Source organism: Coffea eugenioides, unplaced genomic scaffold (assembly GCF_003713205.1).
Source record: "Coffea eugenioides isolate CCC68of unplaced genomic scaffold, Ceug_1.0 ScVebR1_1460;HRSCAF=2310, whole genome shotgun sequence".
In the NCBI taxonomy this organism is placed as follows: domain Eukaryota; kingdom Viridiplantae; phylum Streptophyta; class Magnoliopsida; order Gentianales; family Rubiaceae; genus Coffea; species Coffea eugenioides.
In genome coordinates, this window is record NW_020861864.1 from 29,199 (window position 1) to 43,773 (window position 14,575).

General features: G+C 36.5%; 2 protein-coding genes across 3 annotated transcripts in view; both read left to right on the top strand.

The window, feature by feature from the left end:
* The window catches only part of LOC113755393 (putative disease resistance protein RGA3), a 5,528-nt gene extending 3,896 nt beyond the window's left edge, over positions 1–1,632 (top strand). Inside the window, exons 2-3 of the mRNA XM_027299401.1 lie at positions 132–1,544; positions 1,603–1,632. Of these exons, the coding sequence (XP_027155202.1) occupies positions 132–1,544; positions 1,603–1,632 (1,443 nt within the window). The remainder of the gene's footprint in view (positions 1–131; positions 1,545–1,602) is intronic.
* On the top strand, positions 742–4,901 carry LOC113755390 (putative disease resistance protein RGA3). Of its 2 annotated transcripts, XM_027299399.1 has the most exons (4): positions 742–2,886; positions 3,675–3,768; positions 4,136–4,358; positions 4,487–4,901. In XM_027299399.1, the coding sequence occupies exons 1-3, from the start codon at positions 1,828–1,830 to the stop codon at positions 4,141–4,143; spliced, it is 1,161 nt and encodes a 386-aa protein (XP_027155200.1). In that variant the 5' UTR covers positions 742–1,827; the 3' UTR covers positions 4,144–4,358; positions 4,487–4,901. The 2 variants fall into 2 exon arrangements, with proteins under 2 accessions (XP_027155200.1, XP_027155199.1); XM_027299398.1 differs by having other exon boundaries at positions 3,675–4,358.
* The last annotated feature ends 9,674 nt before the right edge of the window (positions 4,902–14,575 follow it).

The following is a 14,575-nucleotide window of genomic DNA, read 5'->3' on the forward strand; positions in this document are numbered from 1 at the left end:
ATTCTTCCCTGTGGGATCGACCCGATATATACCCTAAACTACTAGTTGATCTGTATACTTGCAGTGAACGGGTGTAATTCGGTATTTTTTAGCTTGCACGTATGTAAAATACCCGTCATCCATCTGAAAAGGTTCTTTCGGTTATTCCCATGACAGGCATGGGAGGTTTGGGAAAAACAACTCTAGCGAAATTAGTCTACAATGATCCAAAAATAGATGGGCACTTTGGCCAAAAAATTTGGGTTTGTGTGGCTAAAGAACAAATTAAGATAATGGAGCTGTTCAAGCTCATTTTAGTACAATTGACACGAGAAGAAGTCAAAGTGGATGACAGGGATGTTATCGTTAAAAAAATTGGAGAAAAGCTCAAGGGACAAAGATATTTCCTTGTTCTTGATGATGTGTGGGATCATGAACAAGGATTGTGGGATGACTATTTCAACACTTTGATGGGACTCAACGAAACCAAAGGAAGCTGGTGTCTTGTCACCACTCGTCTGGTACCAGTGGCAAATGCTGTGTCTAGACCTTTGAAGATGAATGGTGGTCCTTATTTCTTAGGAAAGCTACCAGACAATGAGTGCTGGTCTATCCTGAAAGAAATGGTAATTGCAGGGGAAGAAGTACCAACAGAATTGGAAGCAATAAAGAATCAGATTTTAAGAAAATGTGATGGCTTACCATTGGCAGCTAAGTTAATTGGAGGTTTGTTGGTTAACAAGAAGAAAGAGGAGTGGAAATCTATCATGAAGGAGAGTCACACAAACGAATATCAAAGCGAGATTGATCAAATACTTAAGGTGAGTTTTGATCATTTGTCACCTGCATCAGTTAAAAAATGTTTTGCATATTGTTCAATTTTCCCCAAGGATACAGATTTGAAACAAGATCTATTAATTGAGCTTTGGATGGCGGAAGGTTTTGTTCAACCAGATCACCAAAACCAAAGATTGATGGAGGAAATAGGGGCTGATTATTTGAGGATTTTGTTACAAAATTCCTTATTGGAAAAAGTAGAAGAGTCGTGGAGAACATATTATAAAATGCATGATCTCGTGCATGATTTTGCAAAATCAGTTCTCAATCCTCAAAGCAGCAACCAAGATCGCTACCTTGTATTAAACTCATATGAAGAAATGGCAGAAAATGTCAGAAGGAATAAATCAGCATCACTTCGTACATTATTTCTCCATCTAGAGAGTCGCATATCTGCCGACATGTTATCAAGATTCAAGCACTTGCATGTTCTAAAATTGTCAGGGGAACATGTCACGTTTTTGCCAAGCTCCATTGGCGAACTACTGCACTTACGGTTGCTTAATATTTCATATTCTGAAATCACCAGTTTGCCGGAATCTCTTTGCAAGCTATATAATTTGCAGACACTAACGATGAGCGATGATGCACTTGAAGGAGGTTTTCCAAACCAAATGAGCAATTTGATCAGCTTGCGTCATCTAAACTACAACCATGATGATGCAGAATTTAAAATGCCGATGCATATGGGACGATTGGCTTGTCTTCAAACTCTCATGTTTTTTAATGTAAGTCAAGAGAGGGGTTGTGGTATCGAAGAGCTTGGGACCTTGAAATATCTTAAAGGGTCATTGGAGATCAGAAATCTTGGACTAGTAGAGGGCAAAGAAGCAGCTAAACAAGCAAAATTGTTTGAAAAGCCGAGTCTGTCTCACTTACGGTTGGACTTTGAATGGAAGAGTGGGATCGGAAAAGCGATAACTGTGATGAGGATGTGTTGGAAGGTCTCCAACCGCACCAAAATTTGCAAGAGTTGGAAATTCGATATTTTATGGGTAATAAATTTTCACAATGGTTTGTGAATTTGTCAAATTGGTGGAGTTGCAAATAGAAGATTGCGAAAGATGCAGTGAACTCCCTACGGTAGGACAACTACCATCCCTCAAACGTCTCTATTTGAAAAGACTGGACAACATTCGATCTGTTGGAGATGAATTCTATGGTATTACTGCTAATGAGGAGGAGGGGGAGGGCAGATCACAAGCATCAGGGAGCAGCACTAGAAGACGAAAATTCTTTCCGGCCCTTGAAGAACTCTATGTAGAATATATGGAGAATTTGGTAGAGTGGAAGGAAGCAGACCAAATGAGGTCAATAACAGGTGAAGCAGAAGCAGATGTCTTTCCCATGCTGAGAGATTTGAGCATCTCACATTGCCCAAGATTAATTAGTTTGGGAGTAAATGGACAGAAATGCCCCCTATCCCATCTTGAGCGATTGAGGCTTTGTGGTTGCGATGGGTTGACCACCATACCCAACAAAATGTTCGAGTCATGCCTGTCTCTGCAGTCCCTACGGGTGGTGAGGTGCCCCAATCTGGTGTCGTTGTCGCATAATTTGCAGGAGACGCCTTCTCTCAAGGATTTAGCCATAGTCGGATGTCCCAAATTGATCCTTCATAGGTTAAATGGATCTTCTTTTGCCACCAACTTAAGAGAATTGTGGATCGCTTCCTTCTCCTCAAATGACTTCTCAATGGATGATTTTGATTGGTCTGGCTTAATATCTGCATTAACACTCCGTGAGCTTGAATTACGAGGCTTGCCTCACTCGGACTCCCTGCCACACCAGCTTCAATACTTGACTACCCTCACTTCACTAAGTCTGGACAACTTTGGAGGAATAGAAGTGCTACCGGATTGGATTGGAAACCTTGTGTCTCTTGAAACCCTATGGCTATGGTCTTGCCAAAAGCTTCAATCTTTACCATCCGAGGCCACCATGAGACGCCTCACCAAGTTAACTCGTGTTGAAGTTTATGAGTGTCCTCTACTAAGACAACGGTACACTCCCCAAAGAGGCATCTACTTAAAGGAGGAGATTTCAAGTGATGAGATTTCAAGTGATCCTGTAAGATTTCCTATCTAAAGTTCACATTCATAAAATATATATATATGTATATAAATTATTTTTTTTTGTATCTGCATCTCATTGACATATGTTTGCTCTTTAGTTTCTTATTCTCTGTCTCTTCTACGAAATTTCACTAGTTCTATATAGTCATCCTCTGTAATTCTCTTCTTTTGGGCAGACCTTGGTTTCTCTTCAAAGATTAGTTTTAACAAAGCCTGGTTTTGAACAAATTGGAAGAACATCAAAATTCTTGATTTCCTTGCCTCTCTGAACCACTGAAAGGTTTTGAATATCTTAAAAATTCCTTACACTTGAACTTGTTACCTGCTATTTGGCCAAGGACAAAAATATTAGCAACGGTGCATACACAATTAGCCTCTTTGTTTGAATGTGTTAGCAAATGCTTCATTGGATGTGCAATGCTAGATGTACATGGATGCATTTGTAATTTTTCTGTCACTGATATTGCCAGTCTGAATGGACAACATTAAAGCTAATCAAGAAACATTTGTGAAGAAAATTCAAGATACAATTTGCTGTTCTTTGGGACTCTGTGTTCTTATTGCGACAAAATTATATCAGTCTCCCTGAAGTTCAAATATGTTTGTTGAGGGACTAGAGTGCTGCAAACCTACACCCCTTCCAATCGCTGATGCATGCTTCATAAGAATGACAATAATATGGGATGGTTGTTTATCATCTTGCACAAGTTTGAGGAGTTTGTACATCACAATTACCTTGCTTTTCTGTTCCGTGAGCAGAATTATTGTATTGTTACCTTGCAGACAAGCAGTGACAGCGAACAAGAAGGCAATGATGGTGCTCAAACATCATGTTCATGTTGTTTCCCATCGTTGTTGAAGAAGGAGAGCTCAGGAGGTATGATGGTGCTCAAACATCAGCTTCTCTCCTCAAGAACTCTTTTTACCTCCGCCCAATTTATTAAAAATACAAGGGAATTGGTGCAAGTTTTTATCAAAGTATGCTTGTGTCATGCAATTGGCCAGAAAACAGGGTGTTTTTCTGCACTTTCATGTGTTTTTGAATGTTTCTCCTATGCTATATAGCTTAGTTTTTGCTCTTTAAGATTTTACATTTACTCGGAGCTCATGTCATTTGATTGTGAAAGAAGCTGGTTTTTTTGCATTATCTTGCACTGGTTACTAGACCATACCGTTTCTTTGCATTCCTTGGCTGTCATAACTGAATTCATACTCAAATGTAACATTGCGATGGTGCTTTCCAGAGTCTTAGAAAGCAGACCTCATGTTGTTGGACAAGATTGCCAGGGGCCAGAAGTTATTTTCACTGACTAGACAGGTTTGAAGATGAAGGCGGTTATCAATGATGTTAATTTAGCTCATTAGATAGCATCAGCTTTGATGGAGGCTTCACCAATAGGTGGTTCTCCCCACGTTTCCCAAACATAAAGTTTTTCGTTATCTGCTGGTCAGAATGCAGAAAGGAAGGTAATAATTTAGCTTGTACGTCCTTAGGGCAGTTTTAACAATTTCTGATCTGCTTTGTTGATATGTGTTTAGTAAATCAATTACCAAAACTTTTTTATTTCTTTTGCTGATTGCTGAACTGATTTTAGGCAAACTGGACTGATGGACTTGTTGGTAAAAGAGTTGGATGTTTGTGACAGTAGAGACAATAAATTGGATAAACAATCAATTTGGAGCAATAAGAAACGTCGATGCAAGAAGTCTTGAATTGCACAAAGGTCCAAAGAAGAGGAAGCAAAACGTTCTTTTCAGTAGATGTGTGCATATTTAACACTTTTATGAAGATTTTGTGAAGAATTAACACTTTTAAGATGGCATTTCATACTTTTGGTGTATCAGAATGTGACAAGTCCTGATAGTACCTTTTCTTCATCTTTTGCGGGGAGTAAAAATATGTCTAGAGACCATATTTGTAAGATTTCCTACCCATTTTTAGTTAGACATTTGATAGAGAGAACTTAGAACTCTTGTTACTTTTCCTCTTCAAGTAATCATTTTTTGTTATCTCTGTCGGCTTATCAATTTTGCCTGATACTGCGAAATTGCTTAATCGAGTGGTTTGTCAGCAAAATCATGACAGTAAAATCTAAATGATGATCTTATTGTTAAAGGCTTTTACATAAAAGTAGGTGCTTAATACAACTGAAACGACGTCTGACATTATCTGCATTCAGCCATCAAATGTTCCACTTGTACCAAATTTTATTTAACAAGGAATCAAGAAAGTTTTGGGTAGGGAAGGAGCCAGCCAAGCACAAGGCAATTTGCCCAATTTATAGGAGTATATTTTATAAAATTTTCATCAGTATTGAGGTGGTGTTTGGTAAAAGAGTTTCGGAATGGAGAATTAGAATAAACTCCATGATTCATGTTTGGTTCACCACTGCCGGAGTTGAAATTTTAGAATGATAGCTAAAAATTTAGCATTCCACCATTCCTTAGTAAGTTGGTGGGTTTTGTCCAAAACCCAAATGTGATTCCAAAATCTCATAATTACATAATATTTAGTATAATTAATATTTATATATATTATATATTTATATTTAAATTATAATATATACATATATAAAATATATTTTATTATAATATTTTATTATAATATTTTATTATAATTATATATTTTATTATAATATTAGTATATTATATAAATATATATTATAATTATTTAGTTAAATATAATTATATTTATATAATATATAATATAAATTATTAATATTATATAATAATATATTTATAATATATATGTATATTTATAAATGTATATTATATGTGCATATAATTATAATATATACATGTATATAATATTAATAAGTTATATAATTATTATTATTATTATTATTTTAAATATAATAATATATGATAATAACTATATTTAATATGTAATATATATTATATTTATATAAAATATCAGTATAATTAATATTTGTATATATTATATAATTATAATTATATATTTATATTATAACATTTGTATATTTATATTTAATTTTATATATAATATTTAATTTAATTAGTTACAAACTTATAATAATATTATTATTAATTATATTTATTATATAATGTATATTAATTTATGTAATAAATTGATATTATCAATTATACTAATAATTATATATGTTTACTAATAGAAATTATTAATTAGTTATACTAAATTTACTAATACTTTTATACTAATATATTTAATTAGTGAAAATTTCTTATATCCCATTTACAAAGAGCCAATGATTATCATTTACGATGTGGTTTATAATATATTTATTATATTCCATTTCGAAAGAGCCGACGAACCAAACATCAACTAAAGTAATGATACACATTCCAGGTACTTGAACCAAACAGATGTATTGGAATGAATGACCTTATTCCAAATCCAAAATATCCGATTCCGAATCCGAATCCGACTCCGATGTGCGAACCAAACGCCACCTGAGTAAATTAGTCATCCTCTTCCCAAATTTTTAAATTAAACTGCAATATCCAATATTAGGTCGTATTATAAATTTTCTCCTCTCTAATTCTCCTGCGCCGCCATTGAAGTTCAACAAAAATGTCATACAGTTCTAACAACTAGAGTTGCCAACAATTGAACTTGATTATGACTTAGTATTATTATTCTTTTGTTAAGAGTTAATATTATTCTTAAAGATATGTGCAAATTCCATCTTATCTTGCTAATGTCAAGAGCCTAATCTATAAAACAAAAAACTTACTAAAGCCGTTAAATTAAGTAATTGTACTAAGATTTTTATTTCCCTCTTTCTTTCAAGTAAGGTGGGGAGAGATGAGCAATCCATAGCATTCTTCAATCTTCGATTTAGAGACCAGAAGTCTTTTCTTTAAGGATGCGTTTGGTAAAATTGAAATTTGGAAACTAAAATCTGAAGTCTGAAATATAAATCCATTAAGTTACTGAATTGTTAAGTACTAAATTTAATACATTTAAATGTATATTACATGAAGTGATAAGTGAATAACTTATCACTTATTTTTTAGAACAAGTTTTACAAAGGAAATTCAGTGCCACTTAATTAATCTATATGTTCTAGTTTTAGTTATCAAACTCGTTTGAACATGTTAAGATCTAAACCGATTAAATTTAAGTACTAAATTATGTTATCAAACAGAATCCAAGTTCAATAGAGTTTCAACTAAAAATCAATAGGTCCATTGGACTAACACAATTTGCTAATAATAATAATAATAATAATAATAATAATAATAATAATAATAATAATAATTTCAAATATGATTCAGTTTGTATTATGAACATAATTTCTAATAATTTTTTCATCTCATACACATTACATTATAAAAATACTGCAATGTTACATTTCTTTACCAATTCTTTGCACTATGAAGTTCTTTTCTCATGTTTACTCAGAGAAATGAGATATGAGCCTTTAGCCTTCATTCTTCAGTTGAACGTAGACGTTTTAGACTTTTAGTGGAGCACTTCTTTCAGGTAAAAATAAATTTCACTAAAGCATTTAAATAATTATAGAAAACTATTGTTCTCTTGAATTGGGATCATAAAATATTTAAGGTTCAAACATATTGATTCCTATGCTATTGAACCTCACTGTAATTATCGAAGAACCTTTTGCAATAATATCCTACCAAGAGATTCACAATCCACGCTATATTGCATGTTGAAAATCATACAAAAAACCTTGCTCAGTCCTATGAAAATCACAATAATGTAGTACATATAATCAGTTAACTTCTGGTCTTTGTCAGGTACATGTAGTCTCTGTTTGGCCCATTTCTTTAGCCCCAAAAAAAAATTTATTAGTAGTGAAAGAAATGACCATATGAACACAACAGTATGGCAAAATACACTTTACCCTCTTGTAATTTAGTGTTTTATCACATAACCTCTCATATGGTCTCAAAAATTATATATAACGCTCTCATGATTTGGATTAAAAATGTCAAAATAATGGAATTTGTATCCTATAATGGAGTAAACTAAAATGTCAAAAGTATCCTATGTAAAGTTGAAAATTATTTATTAATCACAGAAATTTATATATATAGTTTGAAAATCATAAGGGGATTATATAGTAAAACACTAAATCATAAGGGAGTTATATGGTAAAACATAAGCATTCTCTCTCCAAGAACTCTTTTCTTGCCTCCATCCAATTTACTAAGAGTACAAGGAGTTGGTGCAAGTTTGCAATCTAGTATGCTTGAGTCATGTAATTGGCCTAAGAACAAGGCATTTTCCTGTCCTTTTATGTGTTTGTGAAATTTTACCCTATGCCTGCAGCTTATCTTTTGCTCTTTAAGATTTTTATATTTACTTGGCCGTAAACATGTCTTTTGATTGTGAAAGAATCTGGCCTTTTCCGATTTTCTTGCACTAGTTACTAGACCATAACTTTTCTTTGCTTCCATTGTTCATTATAATTGGAGCCATACTGAAATGTACCATTGTGATGCTTTCTAGAGTCTTAGGAGGCATAGCTTGTGTTATTGGACAAAGGACACCATCGTTTACACACCAATTGTCACACGATATTGCATAATAGGAGAAACTTCTTGAATTCTGGTAGGCTTTGATTAGGATGATGTTTCTTTTATGTTTGAACTGACCCCTTCTGTTTTGTTTACATAGATCTAATTGGGCTGCTGCTTCTGATATGATCCCAAAAGTACATACCTTTAGTTTTTAAGCTACAGTATCGGTTTTTCTCAATGCACTGCCATCACTAATTTGTTATATTGGTTTCTGGTTGGCAGATGAATATTTATTGAGTTGAAGTTTCATTCCTTAGCATTTATTAATTATAATTCGAATTTGCTTTTAATCATTTAGGCCATGTCCTCGCTTAAAGGTGGGGAGAATACATTTGAGAAGATTTGAGGAGGCTATTGATTGTGCAAATGAGCAGCTTCCTTCAGATGATTCCTCTGTTCCAGCTGTAAGACTGATTGTTGCCATAAATTCAACTCTCTAGTTCTGGCTTTTCTGAATCAACCGAACTGAACTCTAGCATTTTGATTGTTTTGCAGGCTTCCGATCCTAACCTGAAAAATGTTAGGAAATTGGCTTAATTTCTTTTAGTCAAGATCCTTATTTGGTGTGGAAAGTAACTAGTTTCTTACTTGGTTTTAGTTACTTGAAATAGTAGTCAAGGAAAGTCGTATTTGGTTTAGAATTAGATATTATTTCCTACTCTATATGCATCTAGGAATTAGTATCGGTTTCCAATTATTATTTGACCTTTTGACCAAGTAATGTTGTCTATAAATAGGTAGATTGGCACACTACAAATAGACACAAGAAAGGGGTGAGAAAGTTCTTAGTAGACGAGAGAGTTATACAAGAGTTGGAGCTTGAGAATCAAGTTATAATCTTGTGGTGTTTTTCTCTCATAGTAAGAACAAGTTTTTCTCTCTGTGGACGTAGGCTTGGAGATTAAGCCGAACCACGTTAATTCTTGTGCGTTGCTCATTGTTCATGCTAGATATTATTTTCTATTCAATTGTTGATTTTTCTTTTTCTATTTCAAATAATTGGCCTAGTACTCTAATGATAGGGTGTTAATTGTTAGTAATTTTATTGTTAATTTTCCTTTGTCCTTGCCAAATATTGTTTTAATTGTTGATATATACTCATTTTTGGTATTTGGACCTATCTACAGGAAGTGGAACTGAGAAATGCTAAAAAGGGAATTTTATTGAGAAAAATCCTCCACACCTTAGAGCCTCCAGCAGATATACAAGTCGGGCCCATATGGTGCTACCAAAAACTCCATTTTCGGTTGCTGATGGAGAGCTCTTATTATCGGTAGTTGGCTTGTACGTGTAGGAGTCCTCCTACCAAAAGGAAACAAGAAGAGTGGAATTGGCAGGAGCTTTCCTCTTGTACTTGGATTTCCAATTTATTCGGCGGGGACCACGGATAAGAAGCATAAGTCATGTTTTGGACTTTAAAATGAGAAACAAACGTATAGAGGGTGGCTTTTGTTCCTAATTCGGTGGGGACCACGGAGAAAAGTTAGGCAATTGTTTTAGAATAGGGAACTTCATTCTTTTGGTTTGGTCCAACTCTTTCGTTTATTTATTTTGCCCTGTTTCCGTTTCTTCGGGAGACAGCTTTTAGCATAGTTTTAGTTTTCTTTTCTTGCTTGGCTCTTTTGATGGCCTGGACCTCAGTTGAATTATGGGGAAATTTTCTCATGAGGCGTGGCTAAGTTTCTGATCTAGTCAAGGAATAACGGAGGACTTGGTTCTACTAAATTTGTGAGATCGAATTAGTTTTTATTTATTTCTATTATTCACTGGTATTTGTCTATCTTCTGCTCTATGTTCATATGGTTGTTTTATTATTCGATTATCCAGGGCCCGGATTCTAGATTAATTCAATAACCCGAAGCCAATTAGGGTAGTTAAATCCGTAATTGTTTAATTATTCTAAACTGGTGGCAACTGGCATGATTGGATTTGTGTCAGGGAGATAGACAGTCTAACTTCAAGAGACCCTCGTAGCGTGTTGATTGGTTAGAATTAGACTCTTCTAATTATTCATGCAATTAGGGAATTGAACTTCTATGGTCGTACCTAGAGTTGTTTCCTGATTAGAGAAATAGTCAACGGTCGTACTTTGGCTATCGACAAATTGAGGAAGAGTTGGTTGTTTATCGCGTGTATGACAACTATAACTAATTTATCAGATAGTAACTGGAATAATCATTGCATCTGTGATCGAATTAAGTAAACCATCTCCGAAGTTGTCTCTTGGCTAGAGTTCGTCCATTATTATTTTTATTGTGATAATTAGTTAATTGAGTTGTAGTTATTTTATTTTATTTTATTCCAAATAATTTAGTTACTCTCATTTTCAAAAACCCCCCATATCTGGAACTTGAGAAGAAATTAAATTATCTCCAGTCCCTGTGGATTCGACCCTGCTTACCGCTATATACAGAATTTATATTTTATTTGAGCAGGTATTTATTATTGCACAGGTTCGACTCCTGTCAATTTTTGGCGCCGTTGCCGGGGACTGGTGTCAGATTAATTTGTTTCTTTTTGAGTTCACCTTATTTTCATTTTTAATTTGTTTTTCTCTTATTTATTTATTCATTTTTTTATGGTTGCTAACATTCCATATTTTGATGATAGACTGGACTTTGTTCCTGAATGGGGTTATGAGACTCATGTTTTTCCTAATGATCAATGGGCTGTTGCAAATTGTGAAACTTATTTTGACTCAGGCTATTCAACTGACACATGCCCCGCATTTCAAGATAATCTAAGTGCTCCAATTGATACTTTTGGAGATTTTCCACCCCAATATCAAACGCAGTATGACCCTTATTCAAACGGGTATGATCAAGGATGGTGGGATAATTCCAATTTTGATTATGCGACCGGGCCAATGGATTTTCAACAGCAAGAGTCTCAACAACCATCGTCCATGTCAGGTATGTCTTTTCAGGAATTGGGTGAATTATTTATTAATACATACCAATTCCAACAGGAGACACGAATGAGGAATGAGATGATGAAGGATGCAATGAGTTATCTGGCAGATCAACTATGTCTATTGACATCCAAAATAAATCGATTGGCTTCTCAAAGGGAAGAATTGCCCTCGAAAACCGTTGTTGATCTAGAAGAAAATGAGAGTGCAATTTGCTTGACTAGTGATGAGGAGATGCAAGAGTGTCAAAATGAGAAATCTACAGATGCAGTTGAAAAAGAAGCCGAAAAGGAAGAAATGGAACCCCAACCGCTACCCATTCTAATGAATGAATCCAGTGAACAATCTCCAAATGCGGTGACATCTTCTCCACTCCTTAATCAATATTTTCCTGACTCCTATTCTTCAATTCCTGTTACTGAAATTGATTTTATTATACCAGAAAATTTGAAATTTCATGACAGGAATAAGTTAAGAGTGGTAATGGAAAAATATCTTGAACCGTTGAATGCTCTTGATGGAGGAGTGGATGAAGAATTGCGATCAATGCTTGATTGTTTGGCGCAATCTACTGGTCCATGGAAGACTGTAGCTCGTGTACTCAAGAATTACTCTATTTACGAGGGCTATCAGGATGCAAAGAAGATGAATCACTGAAACGAGCTGCACGATTTTATCCTCCATGAATAAAACATGAAAGTGTCTAGCCAAAGACATTAAAGAAAGGCGCTACTTGGGAGGCAACCCAAGACTGTTTGTTTCAGTTTTCATGCATTTTTGAAGTTTTAGTTAAGTGTTAGTGTCAATTAATAGTTTGATGTTTGGTGGCAAGAAATTAGTAGTTGGGCGTGCCCACGCCAGGTGGTCACGCCTGAGGGAAAGAAATTTTCGTTCAGGATCTGCGGACTCTATAGCAGTTAGACGTGCCCACGCCAGGTGGTCACGCCTGAGGGAAAGAAATTTTCGTTCAGGATCTGCGGACTCTATAGCAGTTAGACGTGCCCAGGTCAGGTGGTCACGCTAACGGATCGAGAATTTTCGACGGATGGTCAAAAGACTAGGGGCAGTTAGGCGTGCCCACGCCTAAGCCGGAGGTTTCTTATTCTTAAAAAAAAAAAAAATTTAAAAAGAAATAAAAGTAATTTCCTTTTTCATTTTTAGTTTTGGTATTCAAAAATTGAATTTTCCAATCTCAATTCTATTAAAAAAAAAAAACAAAAAAAAAATTTTTTTCCTTCTTTTTTTCTTTTTTTTCTTTCTTCCTTCTCCCCTGCTCTCTCTCTGTTGTCCGAATCCCTTTTGCCCGCCGCCCACTCGCGCCGCCCACCTCACTCACGCCGCCACCTCGCGTCTCGCGCAAAGGACCAGCCAGCCATCCACTTCGCACCTCGCCAACCCTCGATGCTTCCACTCCAGGCCGCTCGCCGCTGCTGAAGCTCCATCGCCGCCGCAGCTGCCCATCTTCCTTCCACACGCAGCTCCTTCCTCGCGCAGCCAAAGCCCACAGGCGCGCGGCAGCAGCCTCTGTCCCGCCGCCCAAGCGCGACGCACGCCGCCCACTTGCCCGCGTGACCGTCACTGCCTTCCACCACCAGCTCGATCTCACCGCAGCAGCGCCGCCCATCTCCCTCGCGCCGCCATCACAGCTCACCCGCCTCTCCACCGCCGCCGCTGCTGAAGTTCCCTCCGCTGTCTGCGCGCGCCACTCTAGCTCGCTGGTCCTTCTCTGCTCGCATAGCCAACTCCGCCGCAGCTCCATCGCGAGCCAACGCCGCCACCGAAGCACTTGGATGCTGCCAACAGCCCCAGCCAACCTCGCACGCTACTCTCTTTGGTGGAGGTATTTGGAATTTATTCCCCAATTTCTTAATATTCATTGGTGCTGTCTGGTTTCTCAATAATTGGTATTGTTGGCCGTTGGGGGTTATTTCTTCAATTGTGTGGTAAACCATTGTGATATTTGACCCAGATCTTGTTCATTCCTAGTTTGCCATACTCGTGAGAATATTTGTTGAACTTTTGGGTACATTTGTCGAGTTTTTGGGTGGGCTGGATTTGTGAAATTGTCTTTTACTAATTGGGAGGCAGCTTTGCTTGTGTTTTGATTGTTGTGATTCTCAATTGTGAGCAGTGTTAATTGTTATTTTGGTTTGTCGGTGGCCTGATATTGGTGGTGTGTGATTTCTCTTCCATAGTTTACTACACCAGTGGTACTGGTGGGGTGATTGGACCTCAATTGGGTACTTCTATTTGGTTGGCTAAGTGATTATTGTCCAAGCCCTGAGCTGTTATCTTTGAAATTGCTGATTTTGGGTTGCGACTTCTACTGGCCAACTGGAGCCATTTGTTGAGTATTTGGGTGAGCTGAAATATTGTTTGTTAAATTGGGAGGCTTCTATACCCTCTACATTGCTTATTCCAGTTCAGTGCATCTAGTTGAAATGCTGGGGGTTTGAGATTCAGTTGTTAATGTCATAGTTTTCCACTACTATTGCTTGACTTGTTCACTTCTTGAGGCTCACTGCTGGGGACATTTGTTCGAACTTTTGGGGGGAATTGTTGAAGTTCTTGGGTGGGCTGGAATTTTAACAATTGTCTGTGATATTTTGGGAAGAATCTCGGCCAGTGTTGTGCTTGTTGAAATTTTGGTTGATTTAATTCGGCAACTGCATTCCTTGTTGGCATTAGTAGTTTTTAATCGAGTTTTTGAGGACATTCTGGATGTTGGTTTATATTGCTGATTTGGAGGAGCAGTGTCTGTGATTTTGGTCTGATCATTTGTGCAATTTGTTGACTCATTTGAGGACTTATTTGTTTCCTGGGTTTGTTTATTGACTTCGGTGGACTGGGTTCCCACCTACGGTTCCTCTACTTGCTCTATTCATTGGAATTCCAGTCGCCTGTTGCTCTTCTTTAGAGGTTTAGAATCTTTCTTGTGACTAGATTAACACTTGGGGTTATTGCTTTACTACTGATCTGCTTTGCTATAGCAATCTCATTGATTTTGAATTGCGATTTGCACCAATGGTAAGGGTGCGAGTACTTGTTAACTCTATTTGGTTAGAGATCTGATTGACCGCCAAGGGCTTGCGACTGCGCTGCTATTACTAAAGTTCTGAACTGATATTGCTGGATTTAGCACATTATTGGAGACGTTGTTGAGATTTTGGGTGGACAGAGCTTTGCATTTGCTGGTTGACTTGATGTCTCACCACATCGGTGCCCCTCCGCTGTTCCCGCCAAC

Excerpts from the sequence above, each read along its gene's own strand:
- LOC113755390 (XM_027299398.1), top strand. The coding sequence starts at position 1,828 with ATGGTTTGTGAATTTGTCAAATTGGTGGAGTTGCAAATAGAAGATTGC. Across the intron at positions 2,887-3,674 it reads ATGAGATTTCAAGTGATCCT|ACAAGCAGTGACAGCGAACA; the intron begins GTAAGATTTCCT and ends GTTACCTTGCAG.